Here is a 21,000-nt window from a genome sequence, read left to right as displayed (position 1 = left end):
CGTTACGCCAAGTTTAGCTTCGCCTCATCCTGGCTGACAGGGTCGTTCTGTAGTAAGTCTCCTGTCGGGGAGGGGCTCGCGACCAGGAGGTTCGCAGCAAACATACATGAGCCATACCAAGTATTCTGCGATGATGCGCGTAGCCATGGCAAAGGACTGGCACGGTGCGCAAAATAGTTCAACCCAGGAGAGCGACACACTGCCATGGTGCTGATGAATTGGTAAAATGCTGCGACCCAAGTGCGTGGGAGCTAGCCAGATGTTGGCCACAAGTGATGTATGTTCAGTGCCACCCTGCATGGCTCCTGTGCGTCTCGTCGCCCGCATGTAGACGCGGGTCGACTGTCAGATGTAAGTGAACTTGTGTGTGTGAGTGTGTGTGCGCGCGCCAGAAACCGAGAGGGAGACGAAGTGCGTGTGTGTGGAAAGAGTGTGTGTGGTGCCGCCTTATGCAAAACATATATAAACGTATGCATCCTGTTCCTTCAGGACGATGGAGCCGACGATCAACAGGAGAGAAAAACTTTGTCGGCAGCAGATAGCTCTTTGGCAACCGGACCTGCTCAGCCTCAAGAGACCCCCGTGTCGCGTTGCAATCCAGAACCCACCGTCAGTTCCTCGTCATTCGTTACATTGCGCACTCCCGTCGTCGAAACTTGGCAGCCCCAGTTTCTTCGTCACAGCATTCTCGACGGGCCGAGCCGTCAAACACTATTCGAACGGCTGAACCACGCCAGACAAGACCGTCTCAACTTGAGGCAGGGTTTTGCGAAGAGAAAGAAAGGCCCAGCAAACTCAAATCGTGAACCGAATCATGATTGATACGCCAACGACGCCTGTTCGGTCCCATGTCAAGCCGCAAGCAAATGATATGGCAGACAAGGTCTGCGCCCACAACAAGTCTGGTATCTGCGGTTGCAATAACATAGTACCGTGGAACAAAACCCTATGCGACAGCTGCGAGCAAGGCAATTGCTCGGGCTGAAAGCTAGAGGAGCAGCTATACCGGACTCGTGTGATTGAACAATGGCTTGTCACCGTCCAAGTTCAACTCGAGACGCCCTATAAGGGCAACACGCCACAATTTGAGTCGCATGTGTGGCGTATGGAGCTGGAATTTCGACCGCATTGCTATCGCAGCAAGAGGGTTTGGTTTCAAGTTGATTTGGCGCAACCATAATGCGACATATTCCCGGATATGGGCAGCTGCGGCTATTTCGTGGGTGAGAATACGGCCACGAGCGTGATCTACTGTGGCAGGAGTCGGCTGGATAGGTTTGGGGAGTTCTTTGCCTTTGGGGGGTGGATTTTGTGTCTCGCATTCGGCGCGGTGCGAGTAGCTGAAAAAAGAAGGGAAGGGGAATCTCGAGTTCTGCGCAACCATTACACCGCATACATTAATATATTGGCTTACAAGTACTGTCATCCTTCAATCATCACATCGAGTGGATAGATTGCCATCAAGGGGAGCAGTTGGTTGACTTTTTCTGCACGAGGAGAATCGATATGATCTCTGCAGGGATGCATGCCGCCGGGATCGTGCCGCCGTTGATACTCGATTGGCACACAACCGTCGGGAACCGAAGGAGGTCGGAAACGCTGGTGAGCTTGATGTCTACCATGTAGGACAACGATGATCGACGGACCCAATTATTCGTGCACCACCGGAGATCAACGTGGAAGTGAGGAAATGCTTGGAGTACAAGGTAAGAGGAGTTGGGAAGAGAAGAGCTGGAATTAGTGGAAATCTGGACAAAGATGATGAGGAGTCGTCGAGAGTCTTTGTTGGCGGACAGACCATAGTCGACCTAGAAAGCGGCCCGTTCCTTTAGTAAGGCAACCACAACCACGTGGGCGAATCAGCGCGACGAGACTGCCACGCCTTGCCGTACCGTTGAGATGGTCCAATCTGCCTTACCTACCTGACTGACGGAGTACCAAGGCTGGCGTCTGGAGGCTTGCCATTGGCCCACCTTACTATTAGAAAGGACCAACGGCCGGCAGTGCCTGACCTGGCTTCATCTTGGAGACTTAGACAATGGTACTGTCTTAGCCACCCATTTCAGATGCTTCCTTCTGCTGCAAGCCAAACCTCCTCAAAGTCTAGAGCATTCGATAACTCACTCTATCAAGTATGACCCCTGCAAGCGCAAGTTACGAACCACTTGCTTCTGCTCGAGAAGACAGTTCCCGGCTGCCCGGACAGCGTTCAACTTAGGCTGAACATGGCCTAGATATGCCCCAGTAGACGGGAAACAGCTGCGAGGTGGGTTACAAGTAGAGTATGTTGAGACCCTCGAGATGTCGTGCTTGGATACACATACGGTGAGTCAGGCAAATGCCTTTGCAAACAAACACCTCACATTGAAACAGCCTAATGATGCGTCATTTCATCGAAGTCACTGCATTCCAGAGCCCATGAGGGGCAAAATGTGAGGTCATCTCAGGTTCGTCTCATTCAGAAAATAGAGTATGAGTATGTGCATCATGTGTCGGGTATGTCTGCAATCATGTCCCAGTAGGTATAAACTCCTCCAACTCATCCGACAGCCCAAACAAGAAGTCTATGGCCAGAAGTGTAAGGCCACCCGGTAGCCGAGGCTCCAATCCGCTTTCCAAAACACCCAAAGTAGTTGATAAAATAAGAAGTCTCCAATCAGCCTATCCCCAGAGAATAATAGTGACATCAGTCGTGAATCGAATTAATTTGTGAAGTGACTAAGCGTTGCGCATTATGAGTTGCGCGTTGACGGCTAAGTAGGCCGTCTAGTTCAGTGCGAGAGCAGCAAGACCGACAACAGCAGCCATGAGACCGCTGTGGACGAAGAGACTAGAGCCGGCGCTTGCAGGTGCGGAAGGAACAGCGCTGCCTGCAGAGGTGGGGGCAGAGGAGTCGGCAGAGGTCTTGATGGGAAGGACGGTAGACTTGGTCCAAGGAGCCGAGGCGGTCGGGCCAGCAAAGCTGGTGGAGTTGGCAGCCGGGTAGAAGTGAGACGACGACGATGACGACGACGAAGAAGAAGACGACGAGGTGGAGGTGGAAATGGGAGTGGAGGTCGTCGAGTTGATGGTAGGCGCAACAGACGAAGTCGGCGTGTACAAAGGGCAAGCCGTGTTGGTCGGGTTGCACTTGGTGATGGTAACCGTCTTGGTGGTGGTGGCGGTCATGGTCGTGGTAAGCTCATCTGAGGACTGAGCGACGGCGACCGAAGCGGCCAGGAGAGCGAAGATGCTGGTGAAACGCATTTTGATTGATGTTGGTTGGATGAGATATGGATGCTTTGTCAATCGGTATAAGTCTATGTATGAGCAAAGCTGACGAGTTTCCGCCGGGCTGAGTCTTGTGTGTGTGTGCGTGTGCAGGGCGTGTGCCTTTAATGAATGCAATGTCAAGAGAACGACGGAACTGTCTTGTCGATATTGATAAATCTGAATGAAAGTAATGTGCAGCAAAAAGGCACGATGACGAAGAGCAGTTGCAAGAGAGTGTGGGCACTGGACGCAGCGTTAAACGGTGAGGAAACAGAAGCGAGAGTGTAAGGCGTGTGGGAGGGGGCAGGCGAGGTATTTCTCCTTTTCACGACTCGGCCGAACAACCACGACACAGTCCTCAGTCCTGACTCCTCCTACCGCCCCCCAGCGCCCCGTCTCCAGCAGGACTGTGTGGACAACCAGCACAAGCGCCGCTGGGCGTGTGGGCTGGCGGAAATTTTGCGAGCGTTGGGCAACACGGCGTTTCCTGTGCCTGGTATGCCTGTGCCTGTAAGGTCCCGTCCCGATGGCCCCCATCCCTCCCCCCCGTGGTCCCTGTTGGTCGTCGACGCGGCCAAAGAGAAGGGTGTGTGGGTGGCCAGTGGGTGCACGAGCGAGGACATGGGGGGCCAGACTCGTTGCTCTGTGCGCTTTGCTTGGCTTTCCTTTTGCTTTTTTTCTAGTGCTAATAACCGCTACCAAAGCTAGCAAGGCTGCAAGTCGAACAAGCCAAGGGGGCGAAATGGCCATGGGAGCCTTCCTTACCTTGCCTGGGGGAATGCGACGCTGCATTCTCCTGGTCCAACTGTCAGAGTTTGTGAGAGAGCCTGTCCGTACCACAGTATCCGTAGAGAGCAGAGGTTGAGCTTGCTTAAAAGCCGAGGAGATGAGACTTGGGATTCGGGAGCACGACAGTCTGATGCTAGAAGATGGGCTATAGAAGATAAGCACGACAGCTTTTGCTCTTTTCGTGTGTCTCTCTCCGAGAGTGACATCTCAGACGGCTCAATAGTACCCATGCATGGCATCCGTAGAGCCCCGGGATGGCCAGAGGAGCGCAGAGAGACGTGAGATGAGGCCAGTGGGTGTTGTCCGATGTCCCAGGGCCAGGCCTTGGGTCGACAAACCAGAAGCGGCTGGTCAGTCCGGGCAACGGCACCAAGGCCCATGGAAGGGATCGTGTCCAAAATTGGGTCCGCAGGACGCAGGATCCCGTCGTCGGTGGTGGACCGGGTGATTGGCTACACAGACATGGCGGTGGGCCGGCACTGCACGGCGCAAGCTTGCGCTTCGCGGCTTCGCTGACGGGACCTTGCTCTAGATTTTCTTGGTCCTCTCAGCCTGCAGCTCCCACTGGTTCATGCCTGCAGAGCCCTGGCGGATCGCCTCCAGAACCCCTGCTAGCAATATGCAGGAACAGCGTATCCTGGTGCACTAGAAAACAACTCGTCCGAACTTGTGAGCAGATGGCAGAGTCAGGACCAGTCAGAGCCGCCACAGAATCTCCAGGTCATCGTTCAACGCCAAGACGAGGTCGATGCTGCGTTGCCGTTGCTTGGTTGCCATGTTTCTTTTCTTTTCGCTGGCTTGCTACACGGGGTGACGGGGGCGAGGCAGCAGACTTTGGGTGTTGGATCCCTCTCCGTCGGAACGTGGGCGACGTGGGAAATGCGCGTGCCAATCATTGCCTACCGAGACCAAGGATTTTCATCGTCATCACGTCTTTTCCATTCCCCCACCCCGTAGATGATCCTGACTTTGGTGTCAGGACTTAGAGCTGTTGGTTGACGCCGTAGAAGTCGCTTGGGGCCGCCACTGTCCTCGGGAATCAAGCCATTGCTCTGCGCTCCCGCCATGGCGCCGACGCCGTTTGTTATCGGCTGACCGAGGGAATCTGGTCAGAGGAGTCGACGAAAGATCTAGCTCGTCTTGAGCCGCTCGACCGGTTTATTTCGGGATCGTGCGACTGCAGGGAGAAGCACAGCATTTGCGCAGGCGCTGGCGTGGTTTTCAGCGGTTGACAACAGGCACACAACTAAATGTGTCTACGTCTGCAATGACGATGTGCATCGTCCCGCTGTTATCGTTCGGCCGATTGAGATTCAGGTCTCTGTCTCTCTTCTTTGCTCGGTCATTGCGCGGTTCCACGGTGTGACCCCAGGCCTGGGGTCCTAGGAGAGAAACATCGGTCAGGTCGACCCTCGCGCAGCCAATCCGGCGACGTCGTCTTGAGTGACCATAAGCTGTTTCCAGAGTGCTTCCCTGTCGGAGCACTTGCGAATCGGCGCGAGAAATGATCTCAATCATGGGGAGGCTCCACCGCCATTTCCCGTTCAGAGGGGAAAATTATGGGTGTACAGCGCTGTGGAGGTACCAGCATTTTGGAAGCAAGGGCCCCAGGAGTTCCTTATCCAGCTGGCTCAAGTGGCTTAAGAAGCGTACTCCGTAGATGTCATGGATGTCTTCTCTTTTTCGCGAGATGAGGCCAAGGTGCCAACAAGTGGGCACTGAACAGTGATGGACTTTATGAGTGTCTGTGAAGAAGAAGAAGAAGAAGAAGAAGAAGAAGAAGAAGAAGATGATGATGATGAGGTATCCGTAGAATGCCCCTCCGAACACGGAGTTCTGACAGCGATCGTCGGCGCGACGGAGTACCGTCACAACAGCCTGGTCCAGAGTTGAGGATGTTTTGTGGCCCAGTGGAGCTGGCTTGTGGTAAAACATATCGCAACTTTGATTCCAGAGCGCCAGGTGTCCAATACCGCTTTTCGAAGCTGAAATAGGATTTTGAAACGATTGCTTGTCACTTCCAGACCTTGTCGTCACATCGTGCGATTGTGTATTCCACCTCCACGCTGATTGCAACAACGGCAATGGCCTCTCGTGAAGTGTTTGATTGAGGAGTCGGCTCACTGCAAGGAAGCCCTTGCTGCGGCTGTTTGGGCGCCCTGTTGGGGCTGTTTGCAATGAATTGTGAATGAGTGTGACGTTGAGTTTGCTATTGTGTCTGTTCAATCGCCGGCAAATCCGCCGACTTGTGACTTTGTGGTCATGTTCAATTTGATGTAATGGTAGTCTTCAGCGCTCGTAGCTGTTCAGGATCGCGCTGTTTTCCATTTTTTCAGAGCTTGCTAATGGCTGCAAATCAGGTGGTGCCAGTACTAGAAGACTTATAAGCTTGTTCTTGACCTGCGGTCATCAATAGGAATTCCCAAATGTATGACAAGAGCGACATCGACAGCTAAAAATGTGACTTTTTTGTTTCCCCCGTTAAAACCCATAAGTTTTCTTGGGGCTTGCGGTAAGAAGTATGGTTGACCTGCTTGATATCCCCTCTTCCATGTAGAAAAAGATGAAGACAGGGTAGTAAAATTGCATTATAGTCGTGCTGGAGGCGTATTGCGGCGGTGATCCGATGCTGCATTACCAAGAGATGTCAGGCCGGGCGAAGGTGCGTCCGGGACATTTGTGGATGAAGTTCTTCGAAATCTGTGAGACGGCGACACTGGAGTCTTGGACATGAAAATGCGAGAGCATAGGTAGGAAGGAGCCAAGTTGGTGGTGGGCGGCGCTTATCGCGTGACGCTTTCCACTTTTGAACACCTCATCTTGCAGCCTTGCTCTGCCAGCTCATTTAGGAAGCCACCTCACTCCTGCCACTTTCCAAATCCTCGAACCATCGGGCGTAACTGCGTTGTCTAGCGCCCAGTCAGGCAAGGCCGCAAGAGGTAAGGGTAATGAGAGCCTGAATACCTTCCTCTCATCTTTGAAGTGATCAGGTAGAGTTGAAAGGCAACCTTGAATCAGCTCCTTAGGTACGGAGTAGCACCTTCTATACGATTACATTACCCCGCCCCCGCATGCCTTAGGTAAGGAATGTCTTCGAGCCACACGCGTAGCACCGACAGTCTCCAGCCACGACCCTTCGAGTTTCATCTGCGTGGAACCCCTACCGTAGCCGCTGAACCGCTACCGGCGTATCATGCAGCACCGCATCGTCTCACTGGAACGCAGCTACGGATACATGTCATCGAGAACCCCAAAGAACAATCAGTCACAAGGTACGTAATGCAAGGCTCCCCACCATGCATATTCCCTCTTCTATTGTGTCGTAATTCTCCCCATCTGCATCTCGATATCTCCTAAGCTCATACTGATCGAGTCTTACCTCTTTAGCTTCCCAGTAGCTGTCCCTTTTCTCCCCTCTCCTCCTCAGCCTTAGGAGCTCTTCCCTGCATCCCATCGAATCGACCCGCCTCGAATCATACCGAATCCAGCATCATGGCGCAGCTAACTGCAACCACCTTCTCTACCGATCCGGCCCTATGGATCTTTACTTCCTTGACCGCTGGAAATATGCACATCGTGACCGCCACATCCCGTCTCGAGACCATCCTGCGCGCCAACCGCGTCCCCTTCAAAGCCATCGATCTCTCTACCGATGACAAGGCCCGCATGCTTTGGGGCCGCCGTGCCGGCAAAGATGCTTCGGGCCGGCCCAGGAAGCTTCCAGCTCTCATACAAGAAGGCCTTGTGCTCGGCGTAAGATTATATACCCCTTCCCTTAGTCAGGCTTGCCAGGGAGATACTATCTTCTGACACTCCTCAATTCAACCAGGATATCGTCGAGATCGAAGAATGGAACGAATATGGCGAGCTCAAGCAGCACGTCAAGATCTACTACGACGAGTTCACCATCCCCGATATCAACAATAAACCCAAGGAAATCGTCAAAAAGAAAATCATCAAAAAGGTACCAAAGGGCACGTTGGCAGCGAAAGCCGCTGCAGCTGCCTCTGCATCTGAGTCTTCCTCATCCGCTCCTGGGCCACCACCTGCGCCTCCCTTGCCAACGGACGCGGCATCAAGCGCTGCAGCACCTGTCAAAGAGAAGCCTGTCAGTACACCAAAGTCGCCCGTCGAGAGCGCCTCGACCGCGTCACACCAGTCCATCGCCGACGAGGCAGCCAAGAGGGCTAAGGAAATCCGGCTGAAATCGCTGCGCGAAAAGGTACAGGCAGCCGCAGACAAAAGGGCCGAGGGCGAAGCTGCAGCTGCCACTGCGTCGACTCCGACCTCCGCGGAGCCTGAGAAGAATGCCGCCATCGAAGCCGCTGCCGAACCTACGACTGCGACCCTGGAAACGCCCCGAAAACCCTCCGTAGCAAGCACTAGCAGTGGTTCGTCAGCCCAGAGCGCCAAGCCACTCGGTCTACAGTCGCCAACTACGGGCTCTTGGAGTGTCGCTGCTACTACGGCAACCAACCCAGACGCTCTACGCGAGACACTTCAGTCGCCGACAACAGCCCGGTGGAAGCCCTCTGATGTCGATAAGCCCGTGACGGTGCATATGGGCGCCGAGGTGGCTTCTGCGTCGCAGGAAGAGATTGCCGCAGTCGAGAAGGCCGAAGCTATCAAGGAGGAGCCCAGCCAGGAGAACTCTGACGAGGAAGAGTCGGAGAAGAAGGAGATTGCTGGAGTTGAGAAGGCGGAGGCCATCAAGGGGGAGCCAAAGACAGAGGAGCCGAAGAAGGAAGAAGAGTCAGAGAAGAAGAGGGTTGCCGAAGTTGAGAAAGCGGAGACGATCAAGGAGGAGCCGGAAAAGGAGGCAACTGAGGACACCACCAAGCCTGACGTTACGGACAAGGCAGCTGTGCCAAAGGAGACTGCGACGACGGAAAAGACTTCGGCCCCTGCCAAAGAAGCCAAAGCAGCGCCGGCTGCGGAAGATGATGACGAAGACGACGGCGATGAAGATGACGAAGATGAAGATGACAGCGAGGACAGCAGCGAGGACAGTGAAGAGGATGAGGACGAAAGTGAAACTGATACGAAGCCGAAGGCCACTGAGGCGAAGAAGGAGGATGCTGGGCCAAAAGCGAAGGAGGCAGAAATAGCTTCCAGGCCTAAGCCGGCAGAGCACAAGGACGATGGGAAACCTGTGGGAGACGCATAGTTGCTGTGAAGGAACCCCTTTAGGATGAGGAGTTGGGACGATGTTTTTTTTTTTTGATCGGAAAACCTGCAGCTTTCATCTCAGACTGTGACGTGTCCGGCTTTTAAACGGTACGCTTTTTGCTACCGGATATGGCCTCGTCGAATCAACCGTGCATGCTTGGTCATGTCCCATTTGACGCGCAACAAGTCAGGTGCTGCTATCGCGTGATGTGGTTATCTGTGTCATCATATCTCCAGATCACTGGTAGTGGTACCATATCCCGCTTTATGAACTCATTTCATTACCATTACTCATGGGTTATACCCTGATGTCCCTATTCCCAAGTTGTATATCCTAATGCGCCAGTGCTGTTTACTCCTTCGCGATGCCCGCTGCCCAAGAGACTATGCGAGATAGTCCTCGGTTATAGCCAAAGCACGTATATCTATAAGTCAAGACTGTATACCAAAAAAAAACCAGATCCAGCACAATACGGCAGGGACCAATACAGCCTCCCGTACAAGTCCGGCCTCTATTCAGTCTCGTCACTGCTGGATTGGCTCTCCTCCACCACCCCGTTAGCGGGCTTTCTCGGCGGCGGCCGTACCCACTGCTCAACCTCCTCGCACGCCACCGGCACCCGACACATGTCCCTGACGTCGCACGTCTTCCATAGTACCTCGCGTACCTCCCTAAACACCTGTTCCGGTGCGTCCATGGCCCAGATGACGTCGAGATGCTCGTACTCGGGTATGACCTTGCTGTGTACCACATTGACGTGCGGCTCGCGCCCGCGCTCGAAGCGTCGGAGGAGCTTCTTGCCGTCCACGAGGTCGTCGTTGCCCGCGACCCAGAGTGCAAAGGGCGGCACTTGCTCGTTGTACCAGGCAGTGGACCCCTTTGGTCTGCGGACGTGGTCGTCCACGGTCCGTTGCGACATGAGGCCGTCCGCGTCGTCGGCTCGGAGCGTGTGGCTGTTGCCGTTGCCATTGTTGGTATCGTGCCCGTTGATATTGTCCTCCTTCTCCTCGGCGCGGACGTCCTCTTTTGTCGAGAGGATGCACTTGTGTCGCGCGAAGCACTCTCTCCCCAGCCACCAGCGCATCGACTCGGCGCTGACATAGACGGGTGCGAACTGGAACATGCGATCCTTGAGCCCGCGGTCCCATCTCGTGTCCGTCCAGTCGAAGAGGAACGAGAACACTTTGTAGCCGAGCCAGCCGTAGACCTTCGGGTGAAGCAGCTGGTGCATCTGCATCATGAAGGGAATAAAGGCGTGGATGCCAAACATCAACCTGAACATTCCTGGCGTGATGATTCTCATGAACTTGAAGTACATCTTGCCAATCAGGGGACCGGCATAGGCGGCTGGCGCGAGCGCGCAGAAGACAGTCAGCTTTTCGCCTAGATCTGGCCGTTGCTCCTTGGCGAGTGCGACCAGCGTCTGGGTGGTGCCCTGCGAGTGGCAGATTAACCCAATCTTTTCGAAGCCAGTCTCGTAGAGTACGCGCGACGTCAGCGCCGGCAGGTCAAAGACGCCCATCTGCCGGATGTTCCAGCACCACATTCTCGGGTCGGTGTACTTGAGCGAGGTGTGCTTAGGCTTGAAGCCGCATCGGTTGTTGCCCAGCCAGACGTCGTAGCCAGACTTGCATAGGTAGAAAGCCAGCGAGTTTTCGTCGTTTGTGCAATACGCGCCGGAACTCTGGAGAAGCCCGTGGATGAGCAGGACGGGAAACTTGCGTTTCTGGCTGGTGTCCTTCAGCTTTTTCTTGGAGGACTGGAAGACGTCGGGGCCTCTGTCGGACCTGTCGTCTTCGCTCATCCTCGTGTATTCCTTGGGGTCGTAAACGTGCCAGAGGTCAATGAGGAAGCCGTCCTCAGTCTGCACCTCGATTTCCTCAACATCTAGGCCAACACGGCGAGCATAGTAGCCCACATCGCAGACGATCGGATCGGGCCCCCCTTCAGTCGGAATAAACTCGTCGGCAGCCTCATTTACTTTGCCTAGCTTATCACTGGTCTTGCTGCGCTTCCATTTTTGATTGTCCTCCTTGCGAATCTTGGCCCTACGTGCCTCCTCTTCGTGGAAGGGCCTCTTCTTGTCGGGATTCTGCAGCGTGAGGCGATACAAAATCCTCTTGCACAGCGGTGGGATGCTGGTGAAAAGCGCACCCAGCACAATGACACCAAGAAATGCCAGACTGAGGAAGAATGCCGAAACGCGGAATACCATGCATTGGAAATTGCGAAATATTGACGGAGGCCCGTACAGAGGTAAAGGCGGAAATAATGGGTTGGTATGTGAGGGAGGTGTTTGGCGGCGAAGAGGCGCTTCACCCGATTTCTGCATGGACTTCCCATTTGCATCGGTCGGTAGAGAGACGATCCTCTCTCGCTTCTCGGATATCAGACCAGCGTTTGCGACCTTGCCATCGGTGTCATTTCCCTTCTCGATCTTGGCCACAGCAGGATCGTCTCGAAGTTCTTCTTTCAAGATGTTCAACTTGTGCGCCTCTTGAAGTGGTACACCCGGTAGTCTCTTGCCGTCCGATGTGACTATAACAGGGTCTTGAGGTGTTACGAAGCGGGCTTCGACAGCAACCTCGGAATCGTTGTTGTTGCTTTCGCTTTTTTGCAGTGACAATTTCTCGGCTTGCTGGGCGAATTCGATGGCAGTCTGTGCGATGCCATTGTCGTGTCTTCGGTCTCGGCCGCGATCCGGGGACTCGGAAAAGTTGCCCATGGCGTTTGGGGGTTACAAGATGGTATGCGACGGTCGCGCAAGAAAAACAATGATCGGCAACGAACGCAAGAATTATACAGTTTCGTTTCTCAAGGGATTCAAGTGCGGAAAGGGGTAGGGCAGTCGCTTTCTTTGCGCGACTAAATGAAGATAAGAGATGAAGTTGACGAGAAAATGATTGAGGTAGAATTCTGCTTGTCAAAAGTGGTTTTCACAGCCACTGATGGCATGAACAGGCATCACGGAGATGGTGTCGAGGGGTTTCCAAGGCAGGGTACGGATAGCAAAAGTGTAGATCCGGGAGGAAGAAGGGTGGGAGGGTAAGGGGGGTGTAAGAGTAAATTGGGGATGTACGGGTAGGGATAATCAAAGCAATGTCCTCGTCTGGTAATTGGCAAGCAACTAAAACGGCACGAACGGGTTGGCGGGTGAATGAAAAGGGAGAGAGGCGAACTAAGGGACATTGGAGACCAACAACGATAAGGGGCAACTTGCAAGTTGCAACCATTACATATGGTCTTAATGATTGCTCTCGATTGTTGACCAGTCGGTCTCACCGCAAGAATCGTGGGGTGATTGACGTCGATGTTGGTCCAGATCGAATTCCATCGTGGTCAATCTCATGCTTCAAAGGTGACATTGACCATGCCTTACCAAGTTACGCCTCACATCCGAAGCACGGGTGACGGAAGCAGAGAACTGGAGTCCACGAGGCCCAGCCGCTGCCATTTGAAACTCTGTTTGGCGCCTCTCTCGGGCCTCCCTTCCCTGTCATTTCCCTTGGCTGCAGCAAAAAGCAACAACAACAGACGAGACTCAGAGTGAGAATCGAGGCGACGACCAGCCGCTGCCGGCTGAGCCTCGAGGTCTCGGAAGCGTCGAGCCACCAGTTGAGCCGAAAACACGGGAAGGAAGTGAGAGAGAATTCGGGCTGAGAGACGGGAGAGAGTGCAACTGCAGTCTGCGGCTTGGACAGGGAGGAGCCCCGCTTGCGTCATTGCTGTGTGTGTTGTTCGGAGCATTTGCTCAAGGCCATGCCATGATTGGGTGACAGTCTCAAGAGGCTGTGAAATTACTCGGACGAAAAAGCATGTGACGATGCTGTCTCGTTCATTTTTCTTCTTGTTTTTTTTTTTCTCTTTGCAAAACAAGCATCATTGATGTGTACGAAAGCTCACGGCATCGATAGCATTGACAACAGCCAGATGAATACGATCTTGAACTCATCAATCCGTACCATGTGTTCTTTGGAAAACGAGCAGACGAGATGAAATGTGAAAATTCGCGGCTCGTCTGCCATTCGCCTTCCATCACTCAAGGTGTCGTTGTAACATTTCGAGTTCCGCGCGCCTGCCATGAACTTTGCTCATGACATCCGATCATGGGTGAATCTTAATCATGCTAAGGATACAAGATACGAGTGCGAGTTCAAAAGCACATCCCAGGGAAACCTGGTCCAAAAAAAAAAAAAAAAAAACACTAGCAATGCCTCCACAACAGGCATTTGACTATACCCGGAACTTGTATCTACGATTGATCGATAAACCACCATTCAGTGAACTGGCAGCGTACAAGTGGAATCATCTCGTCATCAAGGATGATAAAAACATTGCAGCAGGCTCTGCGGTTGCCACCTTACCTTACCTTGCAAACCCTGGTTGTGTTTTTATCAAGGTGACGCTGTGACGCTGTGTGTGTTGTACGGAGTAGTTTGAACTTCGGAGCCTCTTTTGTCTCCATCGACTGGGTCAGGGCGGGCCGCCTGGGTGCCATGCTTCCCCAAAGATGGGCTTTCGTCGTCATCGTATACGGGTAGAGGCCGCAAATCAAGCAATGCACATGCCGCTGCTTACTGAATGGCAGTGTGGGATCCCCCATGCTATTGGCGCCTGCTTGTTCAGTCGCCGGCATTCTACTCCGTATTGTTGGCTGGAATTACTCATGCTACTGGTCACTTGTGAAGGATAAGCTACTCATCTTTCAGCGCCAGCACACAATCCTACTTTTTGAAGATGTTGTTATTTTAACTGGGCTCTCAAGACTTTATCTTTTGCTGATGTGGTAATTGAGAGCTCCTCGTCCATGCAATTCTGAGCCCAGGATTTGAATGCGAGCTAGCTTCTCGCCGTCAGGTCCTGGCAGAAAACAGCTATTAGAGACTACCTATTGTAAATATTGTAGGAGCGCTATCGGACATGAGACCGGAGGTTATTCGGAGCTGACACCCAACCTCAGATGCTTAGTCAGATAGTCTTCCCCACACCCGTTTTTTGACTCGACTTTGAGAGGCCGAGAGTAACTGCCCGTGGTGCCGTGCAGCTGTGCTGCCCTCAGCGGAGACCCCAGGAGGTTGGAGGTGAGCCGGCTGCAGCTGGCGACACGCCAATGCCGAGGCCTAGACTTCCCCAAGCCGAAGCTGGGGATGGACAGGCCCCGACCACAGCCCGGTCCAGGGACCATTGGATAGCTTAACCGTAGCTTGTCAACGCGGAGACCACGACACGGCCTCACAAACCTACTACTGTTGATACCCCAGACATCAATTGACTGTGTATTTACCTGTGGTTTTTTCTCTTTTCTGTACTCCGCGGGCTTTCAGAATCTCTTGTCTCTCCCTCTGTGCGATGTGCAACTGAATTGCGCTACAACCCATCGCCGTGCACAAAACGCCTCTCGAATAGCACGATGACGACCTCGGAACTCGCGCCGCCCTCTCAGCGGAGGAGAAACAGAAGAGCACGACGGCGTCGTCAGGATAAGCCAGCCATATCGGCCAGGCTGATTCTCGATGACCACGACGTCAGGGGAGACGTGGGCATTCTATCCGAGGACCTATTCGCAGACCTCTTCCCCCACCTCCGTGACAGTAAGAATGCGCCCATCGCAAGCGGCCTCGCATGTGCAACTGCTGACTCTACCGACGCGCAGCGCCCTCTCACGAAGACGGTTCCGAAGACATACATCACGTTGCCATCGCCCCCTGGGAACCGAGCCCTACCGCGACCGAAACCGCATGGACTGTAGTACCCGTCGTCAAGTCCTCCGCCCTGAAGCCCTCGACCGTCCAGTTCTCGCCCTCGTCCTTGTCACTGCAGAACTTTGCCACAATACTCCAACAGGTCGCGCCGTCGAAGCTCTCGAGCAACAGCCGCAGCGGTATCGAGATCCAGATACTCGATGTAGTCACGCTCTCGCTGGATACAGTATACGTGAGCCTGGAGAGCGAGTTGACGAGGCGCTTAGAGCAGGGCGAAGGCACCTTTTATCGCGACCACCCGAGCAATGGCAACGGCCAAGGTTCAGCACCCTCAGATGCTCCTGAAAGCCGCCTGATTTCGGCCTTGCGTGGCGCACTGGGGAGCCTGAAGGTCTTACACTCCGGCGACCTCTTCCCTCTGCCACTGCCGCCGCACCCGGTCACCCATATTCCCCCGAACCCGGGCAAAATTATGCTTTGCGAGCCTGTCAGTCAGGGGATTCTGTCCGAGAACACCAAGATTATTCTGATGCGAGGGCGATCGCATACGAAGCGTAGCCAGGTCGCTCCTTCGATTCCCCCGAACCGTAGCCTGAACGGCGTTCCCGAGGATGAGGAAGATGACACGGCCAATGATCAGTTTTACTCGGCTGCCGAAGATCGGTACAGGACCGATGCCGCGAACACGGAGATAGACTCCGTGACCGAGACAGAGGAGTCGGAACTCTCCGGTATCGATCAGGATGACGACCTCTCCGACGATTCCATGGACGACATGATCTCTCTGCAGGCGCCAACGCTGCCTACCACTGCGGCAAGTGGCGTGTCCACAATGCAGCCAGGGACTCCGATGACCCTTGGAAGGGGCCGAAAGACCAATGGAATCGCCACCCCCGCCTCCGTATTTTCCAACTTCACTGCGACTACAGCACGCCCAGACCGGCCCCGAGGTCGACTTTTCAAGGCCCAGGGGCTGATTCGTACTATCCCCGTGGACCTGCTTCATCCCAAACCGGCACCCGAAGACGATGACGAAGCTAGGATCTTTGTAGATATATCTTCGTTGTCCAAGATCGGCTGCTTTTCGGGAGACTGGGTCCGTGTCGAGGCCGCAGAAGAACCCCCTACGAATGGCTTCGGTGCGTTTGGCCTCGGCAGCTTCACATCACTCGAACCTGTCGAGTCTAACTGGCGGCCTGTGAGAGTATACGGTCTTCCAGAGGGCTATACTCAGCGTCCTGTGACGCGCATACCAAGCGCGAAGCACGGCGAACGTAGGCTGTCCTTCTTTGAGTCTCAGCTCCAGAAACCCAGTAGCCCGGCAGCGTATATCTCTCCAGTCTTGTTGGCCAATCTCGATGAGCCCTCGTATCTCAGGCTGGCACCCATCAAACGAGGGACGTACCAAGGAAAGGGGACTCTTCCAAAGTTTACAAGCGCATCGCGCCCTCCCTATGCCCGCGATATTACGATACAGCATGTTCGTTCGCCCGTGACTGCGGAGCGAGCGTATCAGTCGGCAGTTCTCGGTGGTCTCAAGCGTTACTTTGCCCAGAAGATTCGACTTGTACGGACTGGCGATCTTATCGCCGTACCCATTGACACACAGCTGGGTAAAGCTCTCCAAGAGCAGTCCAGTGGAAGCAATGGATCGGAAGTCGACGACGTGATGGCCTTGTCGAAAGAGGGATCATCAAGATACGATCAAGTGGCATGGTTCAAGGTTGGGCACATTCAGTTCGCAAAGTCTGATGCCGACAATGACCAGTCTGAGGAGTTATGGGGAGGGGTCGCGTGCATCGATAGCTCGTCTGTCGCGATGCACGGTTCTGGGTTCGCCACGAATCGCATTCCCGCAACCAAGTCCAACACCTGGCCATACTACTTGGGCGTGAAGAGACTACCTTCAAAGGCGCCGAGTGCTTCATCACTGACGTTTCCCGACCAAGATCAGCGTTATATCTCGCCTCTCCGACGGCGTCTGCGGGAGTTGCTTGCAGCAGCCACCAGCCCCAGAGCTGTTCATCTGAAGATGCCGCCTGTCGCGATTCTAGTGACTGCCACCCACCGCAACATTGGCAAAGCGACTATTGCATCAGATGCATGTTCGGACATTGGCCTGCACACGTACTCGATTGACGCCTATGATGTCCTCAGCGAAGCGGGGACTAGCGGCAGTGACGTAAAAACAGAGGGTCTTCTGCGAACCAGGGCAGAGAGAGCGATGAGCTGCGGACCAGAAACTACAGCCTTGCTAATCCGGCATGTTGAAGCCCTGACGGCTGAGCGTTTGGTTTCAACGATGAAGGAGATTCTTCAGGATACAAGGGTCTTGATTGCAACAACCAGTGACGTTGACAAGGTGCCGGATGGAGTTCGCGGTCTGTTTAGCCACGAGCTTGAAATGGGTGCCCCTGACGAAGCTGAGCGTGAAGGCATACTGAGAGCCATCATCGAAGACCGGGGCATCAATCTGGACCCCGAAGTTGACCTTAATGGTATAGCTCTGAAGACCGCGGCGCTGGTGGCCGGTGACCTTGTAGACGTGGTTGACCGAGCACTCATCGCTCAGCGATTGAGGCTTGAGCAGATATCTTCGAAAACAGAGACCGGTGGCCAGGCGGCGACAGTCCGAGATCTTCAGGTCGCCGGCGGACCAATGGCACGTTGCGTCACCAAGAGCGACTTTGAAGTCGCGGTCGAAGCTGCGCGAAAGAACTTCGCAGGCGCCATCGGCGCGCCCAAGATTCCAAACGTCACGTGGGACGACGTTGGTGGTCTGACCAATGTCAAGGATGCGGTGACGGAAACGATCCAGCTGCCCCTCGAGAGGCCCGAACTCTTCGCCAAGGGCATGAAGAAGAGGTCGGGTATCCTATTCTACGGACCTCCCGGTACCGGAAAGACCCTGTTGGCCAAGGCTATTGCGACGGAGTACAGCTTGAACTTCTTCAGTGTCAAGGGTCCCGAGCTCCTTAACATGTACATTGGTGAGTCCGAAGCCAACGTCAGACGTGTATTCCAACGTGCCAGAGATGCCCGCCCTTGCGTAGTCTTCTTTGATGAGTTGGATTCAGTGGCGCCAAAGCGTGGAAACCAAGGAGACAGCGGTGGTGTTATGGATCGCATCGTTTCACAACTCCTCGCCGAATTGGATGGCATGTCAGGAGGCGATGATACCAGTGGCGGCGTCTTCGTCATTGGTGCCACAAACAGACCCGATCTGCTCGACGCCGCCCTTCTCCGCCCCGGACGCTTCGACAAGATGCTGTATCTCGGCGTATCAGATACTCATGACAAGCAGCGGACGATCCTCGAGGCTCTCACAAGAAAGTAAGGCCCCCCACCCCTTCCTCCACGGAGACACCAATCGTGTGCTTGTGTATGTACTGACGCTTTCCCCCTAGATTCACCCTCCACCCCGCAGTATCTCTACAAGCCGTCGCAGACCGCCTGCCCTTCACCTACACGGGAGCCGACTTTTACGCTCTATGCAGCGACGCGATGCTCAAGGCCGTCACGCGGCAAGCCGCCGCCGTCGACGCAAAGATCCGCGACATCAACGCCGAGAGGCCGCAGGGACCCATCTCGACGGCCTACTTTTTCGATCACCACGCCACGCCCGAAGACATTGCAGTCATGGTCACCGAGGAGGATTTCATGAATGCGCATAACGAGCTTGTGCCGAGTGTCAGCGCGGGCGAGCTGGCGCACTATGAGAGTGTGAGGGCTAGCTTCGAGGGGACGCCGGAGAAGCAGCAGCCACAGCCGCAGCAGCAACGGCCTGCTCCCGCCGCCGCCGCGTCGGCTGGTGGGAATAGGGCTGTTTCTGGGTCCTCTATTATTTCGAGGGCTAGTTCCAAGGGGAAGGGCAAGGCGATTGCGGCCGCGTCGTCCAAGGGGAAAGGGAAAGCCTTGGCGTTGGGCAGCGATGAAGATGATTATGGATCTGAAGGTGATGGCACTATTACGAATGGCAAGGGAAAGGGGAAGGGTAAAGCCATTGCTTCATTTCAGGATGGGACGGCTAGTGATGATGAGGGATTGTACTAGTCTTTTAGGAATGAAAGCCCAACCAAAAGGCCGTCAAGATATCGGCAAAGTATCTCTGGAATATATACTTTTTATATCTGAAAGGGGCACATTGTTTCCACACAGGAGAGTTATTACTGGAATTGAGGTAATGATGTGATATATGTAGAATATGGTGTATTTTGCTGTGGTTTACATTGTCCTGCCGGAACATTTGTACAAGAGCCCCCTTCTTCTCTCAGTAGGCTCACGATCTATCTTCTTCACCTACCCGAGGGCCATCTCGAGGCGGCATACCCTCCCTTTCTGCACCGTACACAGCAAAGAAGCCTCAAACTCAGCTAATCCGCTCCGCCTCCTCCATAAGCTTCTCGACACTAAACCGCTCATCCCCCAACCGGAACCACTCCAACAACTTCCTCCTCTCCTCGGCCCTCTCCTTGCCCTCCGCCTCGCCATAAAAGCGCTGCAGACACAACACAAGCCACTGCGCATGCGCCGTCTTGACCCCGCGGTCCTCGAGGCATTTGCCCTGCATCAGCACGAGCCCCCTCTCGGCCGCGAGGTCGGTGTGGTGCGTAATCGTCGTGTGCGGCTGCGCAAACTCGCCGCGCGCCTTGAACTCGGCCAGCTGCGTGAACATGACGGTCGCGGTGCGCGAGGCGGCGTCAAAGACCCATTGCAAGAAGTGTATCTCGGCGCCCTGGGACTCGTGCGGGACGGGGAGGATGAATTGCGGGTTTTGGCGGGCGAGGGATTCCATCTGGGCGTAGGTTGATGCCGGGATGACGGCGCAGAGGGAGGACGGGTCCGAGGCGTGGCGGAGGCGCCAGATGGCTGTGAGTTCCTTGTCTGGCAGCTCGCGCGCCTTGGGGAGGTCGAGGATTTCGTCGAGGGGTTTGACGCCGTTGCCCGAGGAGGATCCGGGGATCGGGGTGGTGGTGGCCGTTTGTTTCGTCTGCTGCTGCGTCTGGCCTTCCGTCTCGTTCGTCGTAGCCGTCGTCGGTATCGACGCGGGGGCGGGCTCGTCGTTGAGGAGGTTCTCGAGGCCCGGCACGGAGAGGGCGTCCTTCTTCTTCTGCTCCTGGATCTTGTCTGCGTAGGCGGCCTTGAGCTCGTCAATGTTGGAGACGCCCTCCTGCTGGGCCTTTTTCTCGAGCTTGGCGCGGTACTTTTCGACGACGGCGCGGGGTTGTTGGGTCGTGGCGAGGAAGCGGGCGTCGTGGACCTGGGCCCAGCGGCGTTGGTTTGAGGCGCGGAAGGCGCGTTGGGAGGTGGTAACTAGGTGCCGTAGGGCTGGGATGCGGCAGGAGGCCATTGTTGGTGTGTGTATCGTGTGCAGGCGTGCGGGCGTCGCAACTCGATGTGTAGCCCTCGTGGCAGTTCGTATGCGGTCCGTATGCGGAAAGTGACCAATGGCCGTAAATGGTTTGAGTGCGGAGTGATGTTAGGTTAATGATGGTGATGACGGTGGGAGATGGCAATAATTTTTACTGGGGTGGATGTCACTTGAAGATGCAGCGTCTTCAATTGCAGAGCTCTGGTGGGTCCCGGATGGTGGGGCCGGTTTTCGGTGCAGCTGAGATGCCGACGTGGATTAGCTGCGCCGGGCGGGAACTCGTAAAAAAGGTACGGAGCTCCGGGTGATACTCCCGTCTTTTATCAAATGGCCTTGAAAATTGCAGAAAGAAGTGAAGTCTAAGGTCTGCCTCACTCTGATTTGATGTGGTCTCTTGCACACTCATTTCGAGTAAGTTGCCCTCAATAAACCGCTGCTTGGTTATATTACGTTCTCCATTGTATTTCCATCTCCATCTCTATTTCCCATTCCGAATGTCTTCGGTGTTACGAGAGATGGGTCTCGGCTAGTTTCACACTCCAAATCCGCTTTACAAGGACGGCATTCAATCTCCCAGATTCTGTCAAGTCATTCTGGCTCAGCCATGCCCTGAAGTAAACAAACCTCCTTTCACCTCATCAAATCGTCAACGAGCCTCCTGCAGCAGCTCTCCTCACGCCCGAAGAATGAACATGGAGAAAAAGGGTAATGTTGAC

The 21,000-nt window shown here is 54.6% G+C and overlaps 6 protein-coding genes across 6 annotated transcripts; 3 read left to right on the top strand and 3 right to left on the bottom strand.

Moving 5' to 3' along the window:
- Nucleotides 1-2,372: 2,372 nt before the first annotated feature.
- BDP55DRAFT_86799 (uncharacterized protein) lies at nt 2,373-3,377 on the bottom strand. Its single transcript, XM_060581281.1, has one exon. The coding sequence runs from the start codon at nt 3,244-3,246 to the stop codon at nt 2,767-2,769; it is 480 nt and encodes a 159-aa protein (XP_060431494.1). The 5' UTR covers nt 3,247-3,377; the 3' UTR covers nt 2,373-2,766.
- An 85-nt stretch (nt 3,378-3,462) lies between these two features.
- On the top strand, nt 3,463-4,117 carry BDP55DRAFT_630434 (uncharacterized protein; the record flags this gene model as incomplete). Its single annotated transcript, XM_060572147.1, has 3 exons — nt 3,463-3,536; nt 3,615-3,838; nt 3,936-4,117. 3 exons carry the CDS (start codon nt 3,463-3,465, stop codon nt 4,115-4,117), a joined length of 480 nt encoding a protein of 159 aa, XP_060431493.1.
- Nucleotides 4,118-7,533: 3,416 nt separating this feature from the next.
- On the top strand, nt 7,534-9,208 carry BDP55DRAFT_727196 (uncharacterized protein; the record flags this gene model as incomplete). The annotated part of the gene is made up of 2 exons (XM_060579265.1): nt 7,534-7,794; nt 7,871-9,208. 2 exons carry the CDS (start codon nt 7,534-7,536, stop codon nt 9,206-9,208), a joined length of 1,599 nt encoding a protein of 532 aa, XP_060431492.1.
- Nucleotides 9,209-9,722: 514 nt separating this feature from the next.
- BDP55DRAFT_630432 (sterol esterase) lies at nt 9,723-11,936 on the bottom strand (the record flags this gene model as incomplete). Its single annotated transcript, XM_060572146.1, has 1 exon — nt 9,723-11,936. One exon carries the CDS (start codon nt 11,934-11,936, stop codon nt 9,723-9,725), a length of 2,214 nt encoding a protein of 737 aa, XP_060431491.1.
- Nucleotides 11,937-14,359: 2,423 nt separating this feature from the next.
- On the top strand, nt 14,360-19,099 carry BDP55DRAFT_767169 (peroxisomal biogenesis factor 6). Its single transcript, XM_060580979.1, has 3 exons — nt 14,360-14,802; nt 14,865-18,246; nt 18,321-19,099. Exons 1-3 carry the CDS (start codon nt 14,622-14,624, stop codon nt 18,964-18,966), a joined length of 4,209 nt encoding a protein of 1,402 aa, XP_060431490.1. The 5' UTR covers nt 14,360-14,621; the 3' UTR covers nt 18,967-19,099.
- A 1-nt stretch (nt 19,100) lies between these two features.
- BDP55DRAFT_659491 (ATP11 protein) lies at nt 19,101-20,490 on the bottom strand. The gene has a single exon (XM_060574551.1). It carries the CDS (start codon nt 20,261-20,263, stop codon nt 19,283-19,285), a length of 981 nt encoding a protein of 326 aa, XP_060431489.1. The 5' UTR covers nt 20,264-20,490; the 3' UTR covers nt 19,101-19,282.
- Nucleotides 20,491-21,000: the final 510 nt, after the last annotated feature.

This window comes from Colletotrichum godetiae (genome assembly GCF_030913485.1).
Source record: "Colletotrichum godetiae strain CBS 193.32 chromosome Unknown BDP55scaffold_14, whole genome shotgun sequence".
NCBI classification, from domain to species: domain Eukaryota; kingdom Fungi; phylum Ascomycota; class Sordariomycetes; order Glomerellales; family Glomerellaceae; genus Colletotrichum; species Colletotrichum godetiae.
This window is presented reverse-complemented; position numbering and strand designations above follow the sequence as displayed.

Excerpts from the sequence above, each read along its gene's own strand:
- BDP55DRAFT_767169 (XM_060580979.1), top strand. The coding sequence starts at position 14,622 with ATGACGACCTCGGAACTCGCGCCGCCCTCTCAGCGGAGGAGAAACAGA. Across the intron at positions 14,803-14,864 it reads CTTCCCCCACCTCCGTGACA|CGCCCTCTCACGAAGACGGT; the intron begins GTAAGAATGCGC and ends ACCGACGCGCAG. Across the intron at positions 18,247-18,320 it reads CTCGAGGCTCTCACAAGAAA|ATTCACCCTCCACCCCGCAG; the intron begins GTAAGGCCCCCC and ends CTTTCCCCCTAG.
- BDP55DRAFT_659491 (XM_060574551.1), bottom strand. The coding sequence starts at position 20,263 with ATGGCCTCCTGCCGCATCCCAGCCCTACGGCACCTAGTTACCACCTCC.
- BDP55DRAFT_86799 (XM_060581281.1), bottom strand. The coding sequence starts at position 3,246 with ATGCGTTTCACCAGCATCTTCGCTCTCCTGGCCGCTTCGGTCGCCGTC.